This window comes from Pinus tabuliformis, chromosome 5_2 (genome assembly GCF_031772625.1).
Source record: "Pinus tabuliformis cultivar Carrire ecotype Pingquan chromosome 5_2, CPIR1, whole genome shotgun sequence".
Taxonomy (NCBI): domain Eukaryota; kingdom Viridiplantae; phylum Streptophyta; class Pinopsida; order Pinales; family Pinaceae; genus Pinus; species Pinus tabuliformis.
The window spans coordinates 423,422,065-423,448,172 of NC_142306.1; the positions used below are offsets into that span (position 1 = coordinate 423,422,065).

At 37.2% G+C, this 26,108-nt stretch overlaps 1 protein-coding gene across 1 annotated transcript; it reads right to left on the reverse strand.

Moving 5' to 3' along the window:
* Positions 1 to 18,855: 18,855 nt before the first annotated feature.
* On the reverse strand, positions 18,856 to 25,736 carry LOC149159399 (putative LRR receptor-like serine/threonine-protein kinase At1g67720). Its single transcript, XM_089434292.1, has 15 exons — positions 25,646 to 25,736; positions 25,283 to 25,529; positions 22,994 to 23,072; positions 22,585 to 22,822; positions 22,292 to 22,418; positions 22,122 to 22,193; positions 21,084 to 21,152; positions 20,908 to 20,979; positions 20,757 to 20,828; positions 20,201 to 20,633; positions 19,934 to 20,060; positions 19,789 to 19,854; positions 19,429 to 19,627; positions 19,153 to 19,285; positions 18,856 to 19,062 (listed from the first exon to the last, which is right to left on the reverse strand). Exons 1-15 carry the CDS (start codon positions 25,734 to 25,736, stop codon positions 18,856 to 18,858), a joined length of 2,232 nt encoding a protein of 743 aa, XP_089290418.1.
* Positions 25,737 to 26,108: the final 372 nt, after the last annotated feature.

Consider the following 26,108-nt stretch of genomic DNA (forward strand, 5'->3'; position numbering starts at 1 on the left):
CCGTGTGGATTTTGCTGGTTATTCATGAATTATTACTATAAACATTGTAATCGAGATTGATGAGATGGGTGTTCTTGCTTTCTGTTTGCAATTTGTGTGTGATTAAGTCAATTGTAATCTATTGATGTAGAGTATTTGAGTAGGTTTGACCTTCTGAAAATAGTGAGTAGAGTAGAGTAACATGTTGGAAGTTCTGGTTATCAATATGCTTCATGTCCAATTTTGTTTCCTTTTATTGTCTGATTAGGTGGTGTGGCTGATCGAATTGGAGTGACAATGAAGAACTATATCACAACTATCCAAATAGTGGTTTGTTTGATTGTTATGTTGGGAATAATGGGAGGTAGCCATGGTAGTGAGAATGGAGGCATTGTAGTTATGGCAACTAAACTAACATCCACATTGAACACAACCCCAACACCAACACCAACACTGGCACCGGTCCGTTGTGTCACTCAACAATCCCCATTATAATTAGATAAGTTAACTTAGCCATAATGGGGACCCTTTAAAATTTTTAGTATAGAGTCTTTTAATAATTAAATAAAATAAGATTCCTAAAAAAACCAAAAAAATATGTTATCCACACTTAGGCTTTAAATCTATTTGAATTCAAATGATTAAAGCAAAAATTTAATAGGACCTTTCACATCTCGCATATCAGCAATCACATAGGTTAGAGCAAAGTAGGCGTTTAAGCAAAAAACACGATGTGATTTGCCCAAGACTCAATGAATTAACGATAGGTCATATATAACTTTAATAAAGAAAAACCCTCTATGCATACAAAGCTCAGAATTGGTCCCTCCAGCCAGCCACGTCACCATCGCAAATAGAACAATGAATAAGTTATATCGACATTTTACATTTGTTACCACAACTCCAACCTCCCGATAAAACTTTCTCCGATATCACTAGCAATACTCCATCGTAGTTTCCTCGTCGCAATACTCATATTACATCACAAAACATAAGACGAGTCTTTCCAAGGGAACTTCCAATGCAATAATTCTCACTACAAGACTTTGCCGCATATCTAAAAGGTTAGTCCATCGCATATTGACAAAAGAAAGATTTAGTGAATTACATAATATGCGTGACATAGAAACTTGCAATGCGAAATAAGCCAACAGAGCACTGACTTGTACAAAGAACACGTGAACCCATGATTTTTCATTTATGATTAGTTATAATGGTATTGATGGTTCTCGGTAATGTAAATGATTTGACTGATCATATTTAGTGTTTCGAGATTTTGTGTTAATTTCCTATTCTCATGTTATTTCGCCATTCTCTCCTTAAGTTTCTAATTCTAAATTTTGCTCCTTATTCTCTGCGTTCTCTCTGTTGCAGGCTAGTCCCAATAAACCGAACTTAGGCGAAATGTCGAGAGTCGCTAAGAAGAACAAGAAACCAACGGTGCCGCCACAACTGGCTCCACCTACTGCATAGGTTACGGAGATGTCTCCATTGTTCTCTGATACAACATGCACTACATACTCCAGGTGTTCTTCTTGGGAAGCAATATATAAACTATTTGGAGAAGAAGAACCCAGAGTAGTTATGAGACAAATCACAACGCCAGAGGACTCTACATCGACTTCGAAAACCACCTAGGCAAACGTCACCAATTTCCATCTCCATCGAATTGTGGCTCGGCCAAACATTATGCCATACACTGATTTGGTCAAATGGATTATTGACGATGTGAACATCACATATAGAACCTTCATAACCATGAGGACATGGATGCTAATTGGGTCATTTAAAGCTGAAGATTTAAGAAGGATTTAACATTTGCCGGAGCCACAGAAAATCTATAATGCATTGTTTCTTCAAAAGTTTTCCACAGAAAATTAAGTTCAGTCAAACCCGATAAGGCAGTTGATAGAAATATTTCAAGCTCCCTCACAAATTCATTAGTATTTACATGTTAATGCAAATGCCTATAACTGTTTCACAGATTCATTTGTCTCAACATTCTTCATGAATATGCCTGTGTGTACTATTGAAATTATATCTTTAATATCAAACACATGAATCATAACTTTTAGCTCCTCCTTCATCCATTATTTCTGCTTGTAACTCAAATAAGTATAGAAATTCTTAATGCCTCAAGTTCTATGTGTTAAGTGCAGAACATTTGAAGGCTTATTGAGTTTCTCCTTCTCTTTGTCCTCTCTCATCGGATCTGAAAAATCTTATTAAGCTGTAAGACCTTGAAACACTCGACCTCTGTTATTTTTATGCTTATTTCTTAGATTTTAACACGTGAAGAAGTACCAAAAATCCATGTATTATTTCTTTGGATAAATGTACCTATCCATCTCCTATATATATAGGTATCTATAGAACATAAGTGATGTCTCCAGTTTCCTATAAATCATTTGAGACACCAATCTAGATGTGCCCAGGCACTGGTCTTGTAAGCAATCCAAGGTTGTCTATGGGAGCTGCAACTAGAGGGAAGAGAGAGAGAGAGAGACTGAGAGAGACTGAGAGATGAGGGGGAGATATAGAGGGAGGCAAGAGAGAAATGGACATAGAGGAAGGAAGAGAGCGAGGATGTGAGTGAGAGGAGAGAGAAAGAGTGAGGTAAGAAGAAAGAAACAGAGAGAGAAAGGTGGAGAGAGAGAGGGAGAGAGGAGAGTAGGAGGGAAGAGAGATAGAAAAGGGGAGATAGGAAGAGAAGGAGGGGAGAGAGAGAGAGGGAGGAAGAGATAGATAATTATGGAGAAAGAGTGTGTATGTTTTGGGGGTGATATAGAGAGACAAAAGAGAGAGAGAGAGAGGGAGAGATGCACACACACACACATATATATATAGAAGGTGAGGAGAGGGAAGAAGAGAGAGAAAGAGAGAGGCAGAGATAAACAGATATGGGGAGAGAAAACATGTGTGTTTGCGTGGGTGGGGGGTTGAGATAGAGGGAGATATAGATATAGAAAGAAGGAGGTAAGAAGAAAGACATGGAGAGAGAAAGGTGGAGAGAGAGAGGGAGTGATAAGGGAGATGGAGAGAGAGGGAGATAGGAGAGCAAGAGGGAAGAGAGATGGAAGGGGGGAGAGAGGGAGAGAAGGGGAAGATAGAGAGATAGAGAGGGAGAGGAATAGGGAGGGAGAGATAGATAAATATGGAGAAAGAGTATGTATGTTTTGGGGCTAATATAGAGAGTCAAAATAGAGACAAAGAGAGATAGATATATAGATGGAAGGTGAAGAGAGGGAAGAAGAGAGAGAGATAGAGAGAGGGAGAGATAGATAGATATGGAGAGAGAAAGCATGTGCGTTTGGGGGTGGGGGGTGTGTGCTTCCAATTTTCTTTATCACTACCCTCTCCAACTTTATATTGTTTTCCAAGCATTCCATGCATTCTTTAGTAATTCTAAGTGTAGTGAGCTTTCATATGCAAGGAAGATGACAACTTTGGATTACTCTTTCAACTACATCCCATAGAATATGACATTCATTAAAAGACTCTTCAATATTCTTCTATGATTTTGTAGACGTTGATTTCTAATTTGCTAAACCTAGAATGCTACATTCAATATCATTATTGTTCAACCTTGTAATATCTATAGGTGCTTGTATTTCTTCTTGTTTCCATCTTCTGATTTTTTCTAGGACCATTCATACTCCTTCCCATTGTACTCTTTAATCTTTCACTTTATTTAAAAAGGCCAAAAATTGTGAATAATAAATATGTAAATCCTACAATATTTTGTACAATAGCTTTTGATCCACATTTAACTCATCCTACACTTTCATTGCACATGCATTGTACTCAATGAGATTGGTTGTTTCTACTTTGTGATATTTATCTTAGTTCTCTAACATTTTTATTTTCCTTTTAGATTCTTCCAACTCTTCAACCACATAGATTACATTTGATTCAGTTGCCTAGAAGCGAATGATACCTATCAAAACTATTACTATCGAATTTGAGTATGTGCCTTTAATAAAATGGGTCTTGTAGTAACAAGTAATTCTTCATTCGTTGAAATATCGAGTCTCTCATGAGTCCGCCTTATTACCCATCTCTTCTTCCTATAAAGAACAAATGAATCAAGGATAACCATTTGTTCTATGTTTTCCTATGAACCCTGGCATGTGTTTAGCTCCCGCAAAGGAATGTGACCTCCTATTATTGTCTAGATCGTAAGCATTTTTGTTACCTCTAGAGGCACTAACTCTCACATATTTGATATTCCTTCGTAAGTCTAATTTGTCACATTTCTTTGGTCCTCAACTCTCTTTTTGTGCTCTTCTTCATATCTTCTAATAGCCTTTGCAATTGTTATTTCCTTATTCTTTATTGTTTTACCTTCAATTTAATATTTTCTTGTAACCAATATATATACACCAAAAATTGATAGTATCAAACATAAGAGAATTAAAGATATAATAATGAATGAGTGAGGGCATATACACAACTAGGAGTGGATTACATTTCTGAACCTGATGTATCCATGGAGGTATTGTCCCCCTAACAAAATGGTTGATTGGTTGGGGGATGAGTATGTGTGTTTGCTAGGCCTTCCCCATCATTCTCAGTGCAACGTGTTACGTGGGTGCGTGAATGTGATACACAAACAATGAATAATAATAAATTAATAAATAGTCAAATGCATCATATTTGGAATATTTCCTATGAATTTAAAATCTCCTATCCTCTTGTGCATTATTAATATTAGTTGTAATCTCTAGTTTGTGTCATCATGTAATTCCTAACGTACACTAATAGATTTATGTCAATGTAAATGTCCATAAAGATAGTGGCCCTCCTACAAACATGATGGCTGCTTGGTTGATAGATGGACATGCACGCTTGCTCAACCTCTCCCTCCTCCAATGTGGAATGTGTGTCGCCCTTTCCTTTGTGGGTGGGGGGTTTTTCACTTATGTGTGTGTGATCATAAAACATGAATAAAAATCAATCAAACATGCCATGTTTCACACTTTGATACAATGTGTTTCATGTCTTGAAATAGTTTAAAATTATTAATAAATTTGAGGTCTAGATAAATCTACACTTGAGAATATAAAAGTACTACAACCTACATAATGTAGTATAATTGATTTGACCATTGTAAATTTGATTTTTCTTTATGAAAGGCATCATTGGTGCTATTTCACAAGACAATGAAAATTTTTCTTTGCTTCAATGGAGTCGTGAATTTAGGGGTTGAGATTGCATAATTTGAGTGAAAAATATATTCAAGTAAATATAAAAACACTACAACCTACACAACTTTGCCTAAACAATTTAATCCTTTTTAATTGGTGCTATTTCAGAACAATATGACAAATTTTGTTTGTTCAAATGGAATCATAAAGTTAGGAGTTGAGATTGCATAATTTGGTTGAAAATTCTAGTTTCATAAAGAGAAAAACATTATAACCTACACAAAATTTTCGAAAAAAATTAATCATTTTCTATTCAAAGTTTCTTCATAAAAAATATTACCAATATTTTTCATCAAAAATTCTTTACAAATGACATTATTAACATTTTTCATGTTCTTTTAGCACTTTATTTTTTTATTGCCAACCTAGATCCATATAACTTCAAATCTATCATGCGCCGAGAGGGATCAAATCCCTCGAGGTGCAAATCTTCTTTTTGGAGTGAAGAATTTGAGGAAATGTTTGCACCTCGATGGATTTGATCCCTCTCTGCGCATGATAGATCCGGAGTTAGATGGATCTAGGCTGGTTCCAGTTGAGGGTAACAATGACACATTTTTAGATTATCATTATTATGTATTAGTTTGAGATAAACTTCATACTTTGAAATTTACATTATGTTTTCTTTGTTTGACATGTCTATATCATTCTCTTCTTTAATTTTGTTTTTGTTGCTTGCCTTGAATGGTTTGTACGTCTGCGCTTGGATGCTTTGAGTGGTTTGTGTGTTTATGTGTTTGGATTTGAATGGTAATGTTTGTGAATGTTACAATTGTTGTGTTATATTTCTATATGTGTATGTAATTGTCTGTCAGTAATTAGTTGGTTATGAAGAAGGGAGACAATCTTGTCAGTAATTTGCAAGAGGATTGATACTACATATTTATTCCATTTAATTTTAGGTATCACAACTTTTGACAATGTATTACTAAATACATCTTGAAGAGTAGTTTTAATAATTTACTGCATCAAGATTACTCTTGAAATAATTTGTTTCATTGCTAATGTTTGAAATAATTTATTTCCTTCAAAATAACTTGATGATTTTCTTACTCTATAGTTTTTTTTTGCAAAAGTCAAGAACTAATGTAATTTTGGATTTTATTTAATGAGTGGCCAAATTTACAAATTATTTACATTATTTGTTAGTTTTTCCATATTTTCATATCAATTATATGAAAAAGATAGTTGAGATCATAAACCATTCAATTCTTTAACTCAAACTATTGTAGTAAACATCATACCATGTCTCTCTCATTCTCCAATATTAATATGTTGAATTACTATAACACAAAAATCAATGAACATTGTCAATCATTTTTTTGTGCTTACACTAAAATCAAATGCATATTGTTAATCCAATCACTTTAAGTTAATGTACCATCATACATTGAGTTACAACAAATCAAAAATCATCATCTACACTGAAATCAATGCATCTAATGCACACAATCAAATAAGATTAGAAAACATCTACACTGAAATCAATGCATCTAGTGCAGACAATCAAATAAGATTAGAAATCAGCATCTATACTAAAATCAATGCATCTAGTGCAAGAAATCAAATAATATTAGAAATCAACATCTGCACTAAAATCAATGCATCTAGTGCAAACAATCAAATATGGTTATAAATGAACATCTACACTAAAATTAATGCATCTAGTGCAAGTGATCCGGATTTAAACGAGAACGCAACAAATTACGGATATAACCATAAATACAAGGATGCAGTAGAAATAACACTTCATTTCATTAATATCAAATACTTAAATATGCTTACAAATAGAATGGAAATAAGACTATCTCGGGCGATGGTAACTTATCTCTGAGAAGAGATGTGGCGGCTACATGCCTTTGAACTGTGTCACAATGAGGCTCAAAGGCCTATTTCTTATTGAGAAATAATGGAAAACCCTAAATATCCAAAAACCTAAACCTAAGAGATGAAGCGCCAAACTATGGGCCCCATTGGGGTAAATTGGTACATCAACTTCCTGGGGTCGTAACTTTGGCATATGATCTCCGTTTGATGCACACAATACCTCGTTAGAAATATCTATCTGAGGAACACAACTTTTGAATGACCAACATCAGTCAATGACCCATGTTAGTCCCAGTTTTCCCAAAAAACGTCGTTTAGGGCTTCAAAACGACTCCGGAAGTTTAGGACCTAAAAAACTGCCAAAAATAGTAAATTACGCTACAAATAAGGAAGCTGAAAAACTAAAAGAAACAATGGTGGGGGTCCAAGTGGAATAGGCGGGTGGCCACCAATATCCACCTGGATCATTCCTCCCCCCTTAGGAAGCAATGGTCCCCATTGCGTTGAGTTCCTCCATGAGATGAGGAAGCTTCTGCTAAACTTGGTCCCTGGTGAGCCACTTGCCCTGGTGAAGGAGTTGGCCTGCTTTGACAACTCGATATAGTTGGATCCTTTGCTATCGGGTGTTCTTGATCTATGTATCCATGATCTGATCAGTTCTAGCTTGTTCCATGTAATCTGGATTTAACTCTGTAGGTGTGAGTTGTTCTGCAATGTCTAATGTGTCTAACAATGGTGGGAAGTATGGTCGAAGGCGGTCCACATTGAACACTGGGTGCAAGCCAAGGAATGGGGGAATGTTGAGCTCAAATGCATTGTCTCCCACAACCTTGGTAATGGTATAAGGACCATATTGTAGTGGTCTGAGTTTCCAATAGACTCTGGTAAGGTATTCCTTTTGCAAATGCAACTAAACTTTGTCGCCCACTTGAAACTTGTGTGGCACCCGATGTTGATCATGTCGCTACTTGTACCTAGCATTTGATTTCTCCATAATGTCGTGGACCTGTTGGCAGATATGTTGGATGTGCTCAATGAAGTTGTTTGCCTTATCGGCTTCGGACTGGACATGAGCTGAATCTGCCTGAGTAGCTGCAAATGACATGGCCACATCAATGGGACATAGTGGTTGGAATCCAAAGCCCACCTGAAAAGGGTTGTGGCCAGTCGAGCTGTGGAGAGCCCAGTTATAGCTGTGCTGGACATAGGGGAGGCTCTCATCCCATGTGCGTGGATGCTTTGAGTTGTACATGCGTAGAATGTGTATGATCATCCTATTGATGATCTTTATATGGCCATCAGTTTGGGGAAGGGAAGTTGTGGACTTAGTGAGCTTGGTGTCCAACATCGACCAGAGACTGGACCAAAATGTACTGAGGAATTTATTGTCCCAAACTGAGATGATAGACTGTGGGATCCCAAAGTGTACCCACACTCGTTCAAAGAATAGTTTAGCAGTGGCTTCCGCTGTGATATTATTCTTGCAGGCCACCATAATGGCCATCTTCGAGAATCTGTCAACGACCACAAAAACACAGTCGTTTCCATGCTTAGTAGAAGGAAGGCCCGACATGTAATCCATGGAGATGGATTACCGAGGTTGACTAGGGGTAGGAAACTAAGTATAGAGGCCTTTCTTCTTGATGGTCGGTTTGGCAATGGTGCAGGCAATGCAGGATCTAATGTACTTCACAACATCATGTTGAAGATTCGGCCAATAGAAATAATTTTGCAGTACTGCCACTGTTTTCTCGACCTCGAAATGCCCAGCGGCCCGATTGTAGTGCGCTTCCCAAATCATCTTGGCACACTCACTTGAAGGAACACAAAGGTGTCCCAGGTGGCATAACAGGGCATCCTAGAGATGAAAATCTGGAACTTGCTGACCCTCCAAGAGCGTCTGGTATGTGTGGCCGAATTCTAGGTTGCTTTTGTAGAGAAGTGGCCAATCAAAAGTCTTGTGGCCACAAGAGTTGAGCACAGTGGTTAACGCCATGATCGGTGGTTGACTGAGGCAGTCTGCAACATTATTAGTGCTTCCCTTCTTATACTTGATATTCAAATGGAATTGTTGCAGGTATGTGAACCACTTCTGATGGTGATCATTCTGCAACATCCCTTGCGTCTGTATGAACTACAGGGGAAAGTGGTATGTGTGGATGACCGTTTCCTTCCCCAAAATTTAATGCTTCCATTGTCAGCAAGCTTGCACAATCGAATACATCTCTTTGTCATAAGTGGGATACTTCTGAACCGTGTCTGAAAGTGTCTCACTGTGATATGCCACTGGATGCCCCTATTGAGTAAGGACTGCCCCAATAACATAATCTGAGGCATTTGTCTCGATCTCAAATGGTTGTTGCAAGTGTGGTAATATGAGCACTGGTGCAGCCCAGAGGCGATGTTTCAACTCTGCAAATACCTTCTGTTGAGATTCAAACCAAAAGAATTTTGCTTTTGCTCTTCCCTTGGTGACTTGACTCAAGGGCCAAGTGATATGAGAGAATCCCAACACGAACCTGCAGTAGAAATTGGAAAGAACTAGAAAGATGTGGAGCTTTGTCAGAGTGGTTGGGGCTGGCCAATCCCAAATGACTTGGATCTTTGTTGGATCCACATGCACCCCTCGTTCATCAATAATGTATCCCAGATACTAAACCTGGGTCATGCCAAAAGTGCATTTCTCCAAATTGGCACACAACTTGTGTTGTCGCAGTGTTTGGAGAACCTGTCGGATGTGGTGGAAGTACTCTTCCCAACTCTGGCTGAAGATTAGGATGTCATCCAATTATAACACTACAAATGAGTTGGTGAATGGCTGCAAGATGTCATCCATCAACCTCATGAAGTTTTCAGGAGTATTCATCAACCCGAAAGGCATAACCAACCATTCAAAAAGGCCCTCCTTGGCTTTGAAGGCAGTCTTCCACACATCAGAGGGTTCAATTGGTACCTGGTGATATCCAGACTTCAAGTCGATCTTGCTGAAATATTTTACCCCCTTGAGTTGGTCCAGAAGGTCATCAATCTGTGGGATCGGGTACCTATTCCAAATAGTGATCTTGTTCAGTGCCCAATATTCAATACATAGTCTCCAAGTCCCATCCTTCTTCTATACTAACACAATCGTGCTTCCACAGGGTGATAAAATCGGCCGAATGTGACATTTCTGTAGCAGCTCCTGAATCTACCTCTTGATTTCGTCTTTCTCCATTACAGAGCGCCGATAGATTGGTCCATTGGGCAATGACACACCTGGGGTCAGATGGATGGAGTGCTTGAACTCACAATGCAGAGGAACCCCTGCGGGGGAGGTGAAGATATCCTCGTGCTCCTCCACGACCTTGTCCATCTGTTGTTGTCATGTGAAGGGGCCCTGTCTGGAGGTCTTGGCCACTGCCTTCTTCTTTCATGAGGGCGTATCATCATGAAAACAAATTTCCCTATTTTGGAAATGAGCTTACTACATTGTTTTGCAGTAACCAAAGAGATGGCGGTAGGCAGTGCTATCTCTAGTATCATGTACAACATATTTCCCAAAGTAACAATAAAAGCACGAGGCCTTGACTCATACACATCATGTCACTTCTACAAGTATGGTTTGAATAATAATACATCACAAACATCAAGGGGAGCAACATCACATGATACCTCATCCGTGAAGGGCTTGATGCTGTATGGAAGCGACACTGCTGACTCATGTGAAGATCCCATCCTTGGTGAAGCCACCTGATGGTGTATGGTTGTGGGTGTGCTGTGGTCGGTAAGCTCAGTCGCTTCACGACCTCTGTTGGAATGAGGTTCTTTTGGCTCTCGCTATCGACAATGAACTATAGCGGGGAACCCTTTACCCACATCTGGGAGTGGAAGAGGCACTCCTCCTCCTCTGGATCTTCAAGTTCCTCCTTCTGGATCTTCATGGTGGAAACAGTGGCGTTGGGCTTCGCATCGATAATCTACTTCCCTTTTTGATTCCCCTTGTCAGGTTTTGACTCAGAGTCGGAACATGCATCTAATTTCGAAGCCTTTAGCTAGACCACCATTGACTGCTTGGCCTAACGCTCACTTTTGTTGTGGTAGAGCTCTTATGGAACTCACACTACTTGTTGTGTCCTTCCTTGGCTTCATGGTGTTGTTCTTTGCTTGCGGCCTCCTCGAGCAATATTTTGATACGATCTCCTGCCCCCTCGTCTTTCTTTTCTTCCCCCATGGGCGGTTGTTGGGGTTTTCTAGGCTGATCTTGCAAAGGTTCAACCAGATCGAGCCCTAGCTCCTTATATCCCGACCTCATTGGGGACATGCAAAGAAAAATAGAGAAAGAGAAGACCGCTCTGATACTGCTGATCCGGATTTAAACATGAACACAATAAATTACAGATATAACCACAATTCCAAAGATGCAGTAGAAATAACACTTCATTTCATTAATATCAAATACTGAAATATGCTTACAAACATAATGGAAATAAGACTAGCTCGGGCGATGGTAGCTTATCTCTGAAAAGAGATGTGGCGGCTACATGCCACTAAACTGTGTTACAATGATGCTCAAAGGCCTGTTTATTACTGAGAAACAATGGAAAACCCTAAACATCCAAAAACCTAATCCTAGGAGATGAAGTGCCAAACTATGGGCCCCGTTTGGGTAAATTGGTACATTAACTTCCCGAGGTCGTAACTTTGGCATACGATCTCCATTTGACGCACACAATGCCTTGTTAGAAAGATATATTCAAGGACTACAACTTTGCAATGACCAACATAGTACAACACCCATCTTGGTCATAGTTTTCCCAAAAAACATCGTTTAGGTCCACAAAATGACTCCGGAAGTTTAGGACCCGAAAAACTGTCAAAAACAATAAATTGTGCTACAAATAAGGAAACTGAAAATTTGAAAAAAACAATGGTGGAGGTCTAAGTGGAATAGGCAGGTGGCCACCAATAACCACCTAGATCAACAAGAAATCAAATAGGATTAGAAATCAACATATACACTAAAATTAATGCATCTAATGCAAGCAATCAGATAGGATTAGAAATTACCATCTACGCTGAAATCAATGCATCTAATGCAGACAATCAAATAGGATTAGAAATCGCCATCTACACTGAAATCAATGCATCTAGTGTAAGAAATCAAATACAATTTGAAATCACCATCTACACTGAAATCAATGCATATAGTACAAGAAATCAAATAGAATTATAAATTACTATCTACACTAAAATCAATCTATTTAGCGCAAGAAATCAAATAGAATTAGAAAAATATACATTGAAATCAATGCATCTAGTGCAAGCAATCAAATAGGATTAGAAATCAACATCTACACTGAAATCATGCATCTAGTGTATGAAATCAACATCTATGCTGAAATCAATGCATCTAGTGCAAACAATCAAACAGGATTAGAAATCACCATCTACCATGAATTCAATGCAAGAAATATTCTTCCCTCTTTCCCCCCTCCATCTATATTTGTATTTCCCTCCATCTCACCCCCAAACATACACACTCTCTCTCCATCTCTTCCTTCTCTCTCTATCTCTCTCTCTCTCTCTCTCTCTTGCTCCACTTTTCTCTCTGTACATCTTTATTCTTTCCTCCCTCTCTCCCCTTCCAAATCCATCTCTTCTTCCTCCCCCTCTCCCCTTCCAAATCCATCTCTTCTTCCTCCCTCTCTCCTCTTCTCTCTCTCCCCTCCTCCTCTCTCAAGTCCTCTCTCCCCCCCATCTCTCTATCTCTCTCTCTGCCTTCCAACCTTGTCACTATCTCCCTCCCTCTCTCTCTCTCTTACCCTTTTTTTCCCTCTCTCACTCCTCTCCTTCTCTCTCTTTTCATTTCTCCTCTCCCCTCTCCTTCATTTTATCTCCTTCAATGAAAGCAATCAAATAGGATTAGAAATCACCATCTACACTGAAATCGGTGCATCTAGTCTAAGAATTATTTTCTCTCTCTCCCCCCTCCATCTATATCTATATCCCCCTCCATCTCTCCTTTATCTCTCTATCTCACCCCCCCAAACAAACATGATTTCTCTCTCCATATCTATCTATCTCTCCCTCTCTTTATCTCTCTCTTCTTCCCTCTCTTCACCTTCCATCTATATATCTATCTCTCTCTGTCTCCCTTTTGTCTATCCATATAAGCCCCAAAATATACACACTCTTTCTCCATATTTATCTATCTCTTCCTCCCTATTCCTCTCCCGCTCTCTCTCTCTCCCTTCTCTCCCTCTTCCCCACTTCTATCTCTCTTCCATTTTTCTCTTCTCTCCCCCTCTTTCTCCATCTCCCTTATTACTCCCTCTCTCTCTCCAACTTTATCTCCTCGTGTCTTTCTTCTTACCTCCCTCTTTCTATATCTATATGTCCCTCCATCTCTCCTTCTTTGTCTCTCTATCTCACCCCCTCGCAAACACACATGTTTTCTCTCTCCATCTCCCCATCTCTCTCTTCTTCCCTCTTCACTTTCCATCTATATATCTATCTCTCTTTGTCTTTCGTTTGTCTCTTTATATCACCCCCAAAACATACACACCATTTCTCCATATTTATCTTTCTCTCCCTCCCTCTTTGTCTCCCTCTGTCTCTCTCTCTCTCTCTCTTCCCCTTCTTTCCCTCTCCCCCCCTTATATCTATCTTCCATTATGCTCTCCTCTTTCCCTCTCTCCCTCCATCTACCTTATAACTCCCTCTCTCTCTCTCCACCTTTCTCTCTTTGTGACTTTCTTTTTACCTCCCTCCTTCTCTCCCTTCCTCTCTCCTTCTCTCTCTCACATCCTCACTCTCTTCCTTCCTCTCTCTCCCTTTCTCTCCTGCCTCCCTCTATCTCTCCCCCTCATCTCTCTGTCTCTGTCTCTCTGTCTCTTCGCCCTCCAACTCTGTCACTATCTCTCCTTCTCTCCCCCTCTTCTCTCTATCTGTCCTTATTTATCTCTCCATCTCACCCCCACACATATACACTCTCTCCATCTCTCCCTTGTCACTCCCCCTCTCTCTCTCCACTTTTCTCTCTCTATCTGATTCTTCTTCCCTCCCTCTCTTTCCTTCCAATTCCATTTCTCTATCCCTCCCTCTCTCCTCCTCTCTCTCAAGTCCTCTCTCATCCTTCATCTCTCTCCCTTCCTCTCACGCGCTCTCTCTCTCCACCTCTATCACTCTATGTCTTTGTTCTTCCTTCCTATATATATCTAGAGTTAATATATATTATAATATAAGAAATTTAATATTGTATTAATCTTAAGTTATTAAATTATAATATTAATATTATAATATATTAATATTAATATCAATATATAATATATTAATATTAATATCTATATTATAATATATTAATATTAATATTAGAATTACCCGGATGCGGGTGATTTTATGAGATGTTAATGCTCATGCGAGCGACGCCGGCATCTGGCATCACTGCGGAGCAAGTTGGCGATTTCTGGCAGCGCATTTAATTTCATTAATGAGGCGTTGGGTTCACGGCATGCGGAGTAAGTTCTTCAAGATGGTGAGCACAAGCTGCGATTCAATTGCTCTGACCTCGACATTCTCTCTGGCTCATTCAAGCAGAGACATTCCCGGCCGGATTGGTTCTCAGAATTTAGATGCAGGGCTGAGCACTTGGAAGCCACCATGGCTCCATAGGTGCACGCATCTGGCCAGCTTCAGACATTTGGTCTCGACTCATCTGGCTCGCATCTGGTATGGTCAGTCTGTTTTCTTTTGGTTTATTTTTGGAATAGGTCTCGTTACGGTTTCTATGGAAGTTATCTGGGCAAAGTATGGGTTACAGTCCGTCAGTAATGGGATTTTTTTAGTGGTTCTGATTTCTATCTATGCGAAGCTTTCACTGGGCGTCTTTTACTCCGATTACTGCTATTTCTTGCTTCTTTTAGATTGGGGCGGGTGGGCTTTCTTTCTCCTTCAACCCTTTCGCCCTCTCAGTTTATTAATCCCCGCTGCAATGGCCCCCCGGCGTCGTGGAATTTCCCGGAGGGGTAGTAGTTCAGGAGTTCGTGGAGGTGTTAGGGGTAGGGGGGGACCTGTTCCTCGTCGCATTTCCCCGCTTGCTTCTGTCTCGCCGGCCTCACCATCTTCCGACCACTCTGGCCCGTCCCTGAACAATTCTTTCCACTCTTCACGATTCAAGTTTAAAAGCAAGCTAAACAAGCCCACTATCTCTGCTATCATCACAGTCATCTTCTCAGAGGAAGAAGATGATTTCTCAGGCTCTGATGAACAATCCAAGGACAGGTCTCTCTCTCATAATTCTAGTGACTCTCAGGGAAGCATGGTGGGTGATATCCTCAATGTCCCAGAGGCACAGCAGGCTGAAGGACAGCGAGAGGATTTGCAACATCAGCAAACCTCTTCTCATGAGGAAATCATTCCTTGTGCACCGGCGCATTTCTCAGGCAATACACTGCATCTTGTGCTTCCTCCGGGCTGCAACAATATGGAAGTAGAGGACAATGTGATGGTCGAATGGGTCAGCTCTCCTTGCAAAGGCAACGAAGAAGATGCAAATTTGCCACTTCAGGCATAACTCTCTCTGTCTCAGCAAGAAATCTCAGGACTGCGGTTTCTTTTTTTTATCCTATTTCTCAGTGGGTATATTCTCCGGTATTTTCAGTATGGTCTTCTATAGTCTCCCAGTTTATGAGTCTGGCTTTCCAGCTTTTTGTAACAGCTGCATAGTGATAGGGTGGCGGGAAACAAAGTATAGATCCTATCTAGCTCTAATGTGTTTTGGGCTCTTAGTTTTCATTTATGTAAACAGACGGTTAAAAGCTGAATGCAGTAGTTCTTTTGACAGAGGGCAGGCTACAGCCCCCTCAGAGGTTCAAACCTCTCTGTAAATATTTTTCCTCTTTTATTTATATATAATAGAATAGTCTTTACTCAGAAAAAAAAAAAAAAAAAAAAATATATATATATATATATATATATATATATATATATATATTAATATTAGAATTAGATTTAATGATATTTTTTTACATGACATGATAACAAAATTTTCAAATATTACAAAAAAATTATTTGTCTTTAAATATTTTAATATATCCATATGATATGATTTTCCTTTTAAAAATTCATTTTACAAATATTTAATTAAAATATTTTAGAGCAAGATTTTCGTGCTAAATTAACATTTTTAGTTGTTTTTAAGAAATGGTATTGATTTTAGTAGAGTAAAGATGTTTAAAATTGTACCTAATTTGGAATTTCAATGTGGTAAATTTTTTTGTTGAAGGTAAATTTATGATCCATTCAAATTCAAAGTATATGATAAAATATAACTATTAAATGAATTATACTTTTAAAAGTTATATTTTATTAAATACGTTGAATTTGAATAACTATATAAAACATTTAAATTCATTATTCTTATTTTTAGATGTTTTATTTTGGCCAACATAAACAAAATTTCAACTTTGATGAGGGACGGATGCCCTTACACATCATACTGGAAAGACCCTCAATAGAGTACTAGAAATAAAACAAAACATCAAGTACTAGAAATAAAAACAAAACATCGTCATTATATTTTAGTTGATAAATAGAATGAATAAATTAAAGAATAATAGGAAAGTGATCACGGAATTTCAAATTTGAAACACTCGGTTTCTCCAACTGCAGTGTAAGTTTTGATGATTTTAACAAAGAACATTAACGGGCGGGCATATTTTCTAGGTAATCACAACCCTTGGTAAATTCCAATCCTACTCACAACCCTTGGTCATTTCCAAATCGCGGAGTTTAAAGAATTCACAGATTAGCATGGAAAATAATGGAAATTCCTGGAAGATTATGACAAAATCCGGCAGAAATTTTGAAAAATTGACTCCCTGCTGTCAAATTTCAGGATTTGAATGCCAAAAAGATTTTGATGGTGCTGAATCCATTTCTGCCATAAAAAAAACCATATTCAAACATTCAAACATTATAATTTTTTTTTTTTTTAATTAATTAGAGCAAGAACGAGGCCTTTCCAAATTTCAAGATTGAGAGGCGATGAATAACAAACGAGCTACCTATTTTAACATTCGGATCTCACCAAAATTACCGTTAAGATTTTTCGGTGGTTTTTGTATCAACCATAAGCAGCCTTCGGATCTCTCTGCACGCCTTCGGGGCTGGCAGAGGAAAGGTTAATCCCTATGGAGATCGGTGCAGTTCCAAGCCTTACTATATGGGATTCCCTTATGGGGTAGAGGTTTTCCATTGCACACCGTGTCAAGAGCCTGTTCTATCGGGTCATTACCCTTGAGGTAACACATGCTCTTCGGATGGTTGAACATTGGATCCCTTCTTCGCATTGACAGAGTTCACATATACTACACTATTGTATGGACGGTTACATATTGCACTTTAGGGAAGCCTAGGGATCTGCATAATGAGAAAATGCTTATATGGTATTGGTTTTTTTTAGCTGTTAGGTGTTTGAGTGTATAACTGGATTCAGCCCTGCAAGACACCTGAGACATTTGTGTAGAATTGACACATCATATTTATATTTCCAACTAAGTTTCAAGAAAAATATTCCAGAAAAACCTCTTAATCCTTGAACAGTTAGAATACTGCAGGTTCTTTGCCCTTGCAGGAACAATGAAATTTGCAGGGGCCTTAAAGATAGTGTGTATTTAACTAGAGTAATATAGCCACTCAAACATTGATCTGTAGATTTTATAATGAATAGGTTTGTTACTTAACATTGATCTGTAGATTTTATAATGAATAGGTTTGTTTCTTGCTTGTCAGAACCATTAATAGTTTGATTTTGCTAACTCTTCGCTGAATACATGCCCTCAATTTATCCTCGTTGAACTCTCCACAGTAATTAATTATTTCTTATCCTCATTGAATTCTCCACAGTAATTGATTTTGTGGCACGATTTCTTGATGAATGATATCGTGTCAAAGGCCATTGGGTGATCCTGGTTGTATCCGGGCAGGAGATCATCTTGATACAATTTCAGTTTACAATATGCAATTCAAACTAGTCAACTAATTAGTGCTTTACTGAAATTATTTGTGGTAGTACTTTTTGATTAAGGATATCATGTCAAGGCCAGGAGATGACCCTGATTGTATCCAGATAAAATCATTTTATGAAGATCTGATTTATCATTTGACCCTTTTGGTAGAATTTCAGTCTTTAATATGCAATTCCAACTATTCAATTGCTTAGTTTTTACTTAAATGGTTTTCCTTAAATTTTGAGAGGTTTTGTTTAAAATTGGATTACAAAACACTTAGATGTATTAAGGTTGACGTGACACACCTGGAAAACTTGGTTAGGAGACGCCATGGTTTCCGATTATTATCACAGCTAACCTTAGATTTAATTTAAGATTTTGGAGGTTTGCTCTATGGTATCGTGGTGAAAATTTAGCTAAATTGGTTCTACATAGGAGCTAGTATTCTGCATTATGCGTGCATGCTAATTTTGGTGTTGGTGAAAATTTACCTAAATTTGTTCTACATAGAAGCGGGTATTCTGCATCATGTGCGCGCGCTAATTTTGGATTTTCTGTTTTTAATTAGTTAGTAGTTTCACTGGTTGCATTGTTTTTAGAGATTTGCAGTTTGACGAAAGGATAATGGAATCTGTAGTATAGTACCTCATGAGACCTTTGAAATTAAAACAATCCATACTACTTTGGATTGCTTTCTAGTGAGTGGATATCAAACTATTTGCACATCGAACTTGGCAGATAGATAGTATTATTTTTTATGCATGTTTGGAAACTACTATACATGTATGGTTTTGTAATCGGATAACAACTGATCTCCTTTCCATCCAGATCCAGAATGTTGCGACCTTAAGGAATTACATCTCCTCAAGTTTAATAGCCTCCCCCAGCTCTGCAATTACTTCACTGATACTCGGCCTGCAAAACGATTCAGCCTTAACACATCTGATGGCTATATTGGCAACACGTGTGATGGACATTATGTTGTATTTTTCACTCAACTTTTTGTCAATAATCCCTTCTATTTTTCCAGGAATTGCGTCCATCTCCACAAAAGGTGTAGCCTGTAAATAGAAACATCAATATTATCATTAGTTTTTATGCATCACAAAACAGCTTTAATACTGTTAAAGAATAATGATCAGTTTCCTCACCCATTGAATGATGTTTAGTTTGTCTAAAGATAGCTTTGCATCTATAGGTTGTCTACCGCATATGATCTCTAACAAAACTACTCCAAAACTATATACGTCACTCTTCTCCGTCAACCTTTGAGTGCTAAAATACCTGTTAAACAGAAGCGCAAGAAAATCTAAGCTATGAATGGCAAGAAAAATGAAAGAGTGAGATTCTAAAAGAAATACAATTCCTTCACCATCACTAATATCACTAATATTATAAAGAGAGTACAAGTTATGTGTGTGATATACTCTGGATCAAGGTATCCTGCAGTTCCTTTCACCATAGTGCTAACATGAGAAGGCTCCCCATCCTCCTCATCAATCCATATCTTTGAAAGACCAAAGTCACCAAGTTTTCCTTTTAAATTGCCGTCTAGAAGAATGTTCGCTGTTTTCACATCCCTGTGAATAATTTTGGGGGAGCAAGCTACGTGCATGTATTCCAATCCTTTGAATAGAAATGGAGATATTGTTATGCATTAATAGAATGGAGATCTTATTATGCATTAATTGCCTTTAAGAGATAAAAATATATATCTACATAAGACATCTACCGGTGTTTAAATTCTTATAAAGTACATCACGGAAAAGGGGACATGAAAAAACTACCCTGTGCTGCATCTAAAGCTATTTTCACCCTCGTTTTCCAATTTAATTCCGAAGCTGCGTTAGGACCTGAGAAATGAAAATAAGAGCTAAATGAGAATCGTTACCTTTGGACACCATCATATTTACGAGAAAGTTATATATTTACCATAAAGGCGATCCCTTAAGGACCCTCCGGACATGTGCTCGTAGATAATCATAAGTTCTTTGGATTCATTACAATAACCCAGTAAAGTCACTAAGTTCTCGTGATAAACTCTGGAAAGAACATCAATCTGTTCATCAAATGAACGCAGAGTCATAAATTTTGCTCTACATGGTTAGTTGGGAATATGTTTAAAGACACTACAAGATTGCAGCTAGACATTGAAGTGTGATACTATGTCCAAATGGAAAAATAGAATCTCAGAATTACCTCATTTAAGAACTGGTGAACTCCTTGCTTGGAGAACAAGGAGAGAACTTTTACGGCAATAGCCTTTCCTTCCGGCAATTTACCAAAGAACACAGAGCCAAAGCCCCCTTTGCCGATTTTCGCACTAAATTTTTGTGTGGCAGTCATCATCTGATCGAGAGTGAAGGCACAGGACTTTCCTGAATTTGGTACCATATTCGTTGCATCAATCCATTCGTTGGGGATAAAGTGCACAACATTTTCCACCCCATTGCTTTCAGTTGCTTTCTTTTTCCTATACAGAACAATACCCGCTATCAACAATAGTCCGATGATTGGAACTCCACTGAGTGTTATTCCGAGGGCAAGTTGTTCCCTCAATTTCTTGTTTCTAGGATTCGGAGGTTTATGTTCCATTGAATCAAGAATAGATAGGTGGGGGTTTCCAGAGTATCTGGTACAGATGAAAGAAAGAGATTTTCAGTCAGATTAATTAGAATTTCAACTGGATTAATAGTAATTGTCAATGGCATTCAAAATGTTGGATGTATATACTATAAAATAGATACTCGATTACCTGAGTGTCAATGAAGGGTTATGCAGAAGTTGCGGAGGAATTTCACCGCTGAAATTTTTATTCTCTACAAACCTGTAATATTCAGATAAAGATTAAAAATCGATATAAAGTAGAATTTGCCTAAGAAAATAGAAGGGAAAAGAAGCCTTACAACTCTTTAAGGTTTTTAAGTTCAGATAGCCAGTCCGGAAGACTACCGTTGAGGTTGTTGTTTTGTAAATGTCTGCTTCACAAAGAAAATGATTGATAACTAATCTTTAGTAAAAATGCTTGGGGAAAGTCTGCACAAGTGGCACTGCGAAAAATTTATATCGACAACCAACTTACAATGTCTCCAACTTGGTTAAATTCGAAAAGTCTGGCAAAGATCCCGTGAGCTTATTATTGTCGAGTGACCTGGTTAAATGGGTCATTGACAATCTTTTTTATATACTTACCAGTCTAATTTTATTTAAAAATAAAAACAAAGAACTGAAAAACAATACAATAAAATTAAATTTAAAGATACAACTGTCTTTTCTTAACAACCACCAGCGTGAGATAGATTATATCAAATGGACTTGAGATTTATAAATGACCGTTTCATCAGAGATTGTGTATTCACTATTCAGGATATCCACTGTATTTCTTTCTAACTCACAAATTGAAGTGCATAAATCTCAGTTGAGTTCTGCATATTCTGGTAAATATACAGGATAATATTTTACCCAAGAGACGTTATAATTGGATAATAGTTTTTCGAAATAATGTTATCTAACTCATATTATAATGTTATTTTTTTTTAAAGGGCCTGATAAATTAAAGATTCACTTAAACGTGAATTAAAGATTAAAATTAATTAATTAATATATATATATTTAAAATTAAATTAAATTTTATTTATTAGTTAATTATTATTATTATTATTTTAAATATGTTACTTTCAAGTAATTCGAATTTTAAGATGTGAATATTTTAAAAGCGAAAAAATTATTTAAAACATTAACATAAATAATAGGCTTAAAAATTATTTAAAACATTAACATAAATAATAGGCTTTTGTTTTAGATTAAATTGGGTTGTAAAATATTTAATCGTGGTTATGAGTTTAAGTTCTTTTTAATTGCTATAGGTAAATAAATATTATTTTTATTATAATTTTGTTTTAGAAATAATTAAATCAACGTTTCCAATATGAATAATTTTATTTATTTTTATAAACAGAAGAATACTTTTTTTTATATGTAAATCTATTTTTTTTAATATTTAACAATACTTTTATAAAATTAACTCCTTTAATATTTATAATTTTCTTAATAAATATTTCATAATTTTTATATTAAAATTAAAAATAATGTTAATACAGAATTATAAAACGATACTTACATTTTAACTAACGCAGTCAGTTGTCCAATTTGCTCAGGAATCAATCCATTCAGATTCATCGTAGACAAATTACTGGCAACAATACGACATTCGGATATTCTTGAAATATTACGATCTTACCATTCCATATAAAAGCAAAGAACGGTAGAAACCACAAAATTGAAACTTACATTTCGGAAATTCTTATTACAGAAGCGCTGTTATCGCAGCGAATCCCATTCCACTCGATCAGAAAGCAAGGATCAGAAATCCAATTTCTCATGTCAAACATTTCTTTGATAGCTTCGAGAGCTTCAACTGTAGTTTAACAACTATTTTGTTAGGTATTCAATTATTGCACTTCACTATAACCATATAAAACGAGTCAATGTAAACGCATGACAGACAACAATTGGAAATGTGCAATAAAAACGTTGTGCAAATCATAAATTTTGAATATTAGAAGTTTAGTGAGGGCACTTACTATCTTGGAGATTTGTGGCGGGTTGGGTATCAAACACGGTGTAGTACTCGAAAGCGTTGATTATTGGAGGTAAGGTGGAGTAAGTGGGCGTCATTAGGGCGAATTTGAAGTCATCTGTTTGATTGGATGGGATTGTAAGCTCCAGAGCAGAATAATTTCGTGGCACAGTAATGGTGTCAGGCCATTTTTCACCATTTATCGTGATGTAAATAGATCTGGAATGAGAGATATCTAGCATCTGGACCTCTGCAAAATACAAAATTAGTAATGATCTTTTCCCTCCTTCTGGGAATGGTCCTAGAGAGAATTGAGCCGGTTCTGAGCTGCTTAAAAGCCACGCTGTTTGCATGACAACAGTTGGAGGAAGGTTTTAAGTATTGTTTATTGATATCACCTCGTTAAAACTTACAAGCTTCGGCTCGACCAAATTTAAATTATATGAAGGGACACCTGGTATCCATATGCGATCAAAGTTGTCGTAAGGATACCTGCACAATGAACCATACAAAGACATTAAATTCAAGCCATACGAAAAAACATTGCAACGAGCCGTACTGCATTCAAATTGGCTCTCGCATATAAACGTTCTCTTGAGCAGATGATATGGATGGCATAAAGATATATATCTTCTGCTATAAATTTAGTGCTATAAACTCATTACAATGAATGTGAATACCACAGGGCAGAGAATTATGAGGGGTAAATATATAAAGTTCAAAATGTTCACCTAATCTTCGAATTTCTTCCACCAAAATCAGTTCTCCATATGTTTTTCAATATTGTTCCTGGCTTAGGCTGTCCATACATGCCATTTTGGAGCTTCCTCAGTTCGAGAGCAGAGATAAAAGGATCATCGAACTCCAAGGTTCTGACCAAGCAAATGTATAGCACTGTGCCAGAACTAGCCAATATCCTTTCAGCATAACTTCTTCTAGGTTGACTAGTGTTACGTTTCTCATATACAACGTACCTTTTGTTTCAATAGAGAAAGCGAAGCTTAGCGTTGTTTGGAGCATAGTTACCAAATTCGAATTCGAATTCGAATTCGATTCGATACGGAAAAAATTCGACACTATAAAATTCAATACGGACAAAATTCGACATTATAAGTCTTACAAATACTTAAATTCTTTTTTTTAATATTGGATTTATCTTTTTTTTTTCTATTTTTTTATAAGTCTTATCCATTGTAAACTGAATTTTGTTATTTTATAAATTTTTTATAATATAGAAGTTACTGTTTTGCTATTTTTTTTTTTTTATAAAAGTTGTCAATTTGGAAGCTTATCATTTTATATCTTTTATAATAATGAATTTTTCCATATTATAATTTTTTGTAATATAGAAGTTACTGTTTTTCTATTTTTTTTATATAAAAATTGTGGAATTGGAATCTTACCATTTTATATGTTTTATAATTTTTTATAATATTTTTTTTTTTTTTTTATAAGAGTTATTCATTTAACACGATATAGAAATTAGATTTTTATCTCGGTCTATGGTGACATTCAGTTTTGATGTTCTATTTCCAGGGCAAGCCCGAGAACTATGTTATCGACCTTCCATTTTTACAGAATTATAGCTGTTTGATTTTTCGATTGAATTTTTTTAGGGTAGCTTAATTCTATTTTTTCTAATAAAGCTGATCATTAATACAAATTTTTTTCTTAATATGTTAGATGCATTTTATAAGTAACTATGTTATCGACCTTCCAGTTTTACAGAATTATAGCTGTTTGATTTTTCGATTGAATTTTTTTAGGGTAGCTTAATTCTATTTTTTCTAATAAAGCTGATCATTAATACAAATTTTTTTCTTAATATGTTAGATGCATTTTATAAGTGGCATGTTTTTTTATCCAATGGAAAATTTCCTTATGTGGATCTTGGAAAATTTCGTTCTGTGGATCTTGCTATTTTGGACTATTATGCCTATGGTGCCTGCCTTCTAATTTTCTTTGTGTGTTCGCCGAGTAAGATCAGGGAATATTACTCAATTGAACGGTCATGGAGTCACTCAACAACGACTTCTCCTTTACGATCTCATTACCCTCTTTCCGCTGCCGCTGATAGTGGTTGATGCCAGGGGCGTCGATCAACCCTTTTTTTTGACATGGAGTCTGCGGACTCATTCCAATGCCGGTAGATATAAGAGAAAGTGATCTTTGTGAATAATTCAGTCATAATAGAGATTGCTCCCACCAGTTGGACAGAGAGGGACTGGAGAGAATTGCTCAAACATTAACCATCTTAATAATGATGTTTCAATCCCCATATAGAAAACTGCTCTACCATTAACAATCTTATTGTTAATAATGAAGTTTGAATATCCATATATGGCAATGCGATACATATAGATCTGTTGAGCAAATAATAATATTCCCCACGATTAACCGTCTTAATAATGAAGTTTGAATCCCCATATATGCCAATTCGATGCATATGGATATGTTGAGCAAATAATAATAGTCCCCAAAGTCTCAGTAGTTCGGCTCGGCTCAGGTGTTGGCTCTAACACCAACACCACCATTCTAATGTAGAAAACGTACCGAACTAGAATTGACGTATTAATTCGCAAATCGAATCGAACCGGCGAATTTTCGAATTTTTTTCTGCAGTACGGCCGAACTTGGTAACTATGGTTTGGAGTGCACTGTTCTTTCGAAAAATGAGCGGCCACAATGGCGAAAACGATAACCTTATGAGGTAAGGTAGGTGAGGTTCCACAGGGAAACGATAGCAAGACTTATTGAGAGGATTTGGAAATAAGCGTAGACCAGTCACGTAAGAACCATGGGATTCTTCAGTGACATTCCCTATTAAAGTGGCATTCCCTATGTTTGCTCTCTGACCGAGGTGGTCTGTGTAATTGTCATCAGTGACCCATCTTATATTGTTTATGTCACTGTAATTTGTTCTACTTCCACAATCAATACTCAGAAATCCTGTTATACGTCGGTACATTAATCAGTAAAACAATATCTTATTAACCGAATAGCAAAACAAAGAAACAATGAGCCCAATAATAATACGATGTATTCAAATGAAATTACTCCGTGACCTGGTTGAGCAGTAGTTGCAGCCATGAAACACAGAAGCACGCCTAGTGGTGCTGTCCAACCGCCCCATTTACCATAGCGAATTTTATCCATCGTCTCACGTACTGTCATAGAAAGGTGCTTTGCAGTTAATCACACACAGAGCAGTTATATGTGCAAGAAGGATCCCCACGATTTTGCGAAACCTTGCACCCTTTCTTATCGAAGTTTTTTTCCGTTTATTTAACGGTGACAGAAGTCGGCCTGGTGGGAGGCAGCTGTGGGAAAGTTTCTTGCAATTGCGCTCATGAGCTCCGAAGTGATCGGCGAAATATTTGAGGTGTCCGTTCCCATGACTGTTAGATGGCGACCCCACTCTGACTTGAAAATCGTCGATGGCGTTGGATTATTTTCACTCATTTTGCTTGATGCGTAACGACAATTTTTTCCAAGGGATTGCGTACGGTTCAAAGCGAGAGTCTCAAT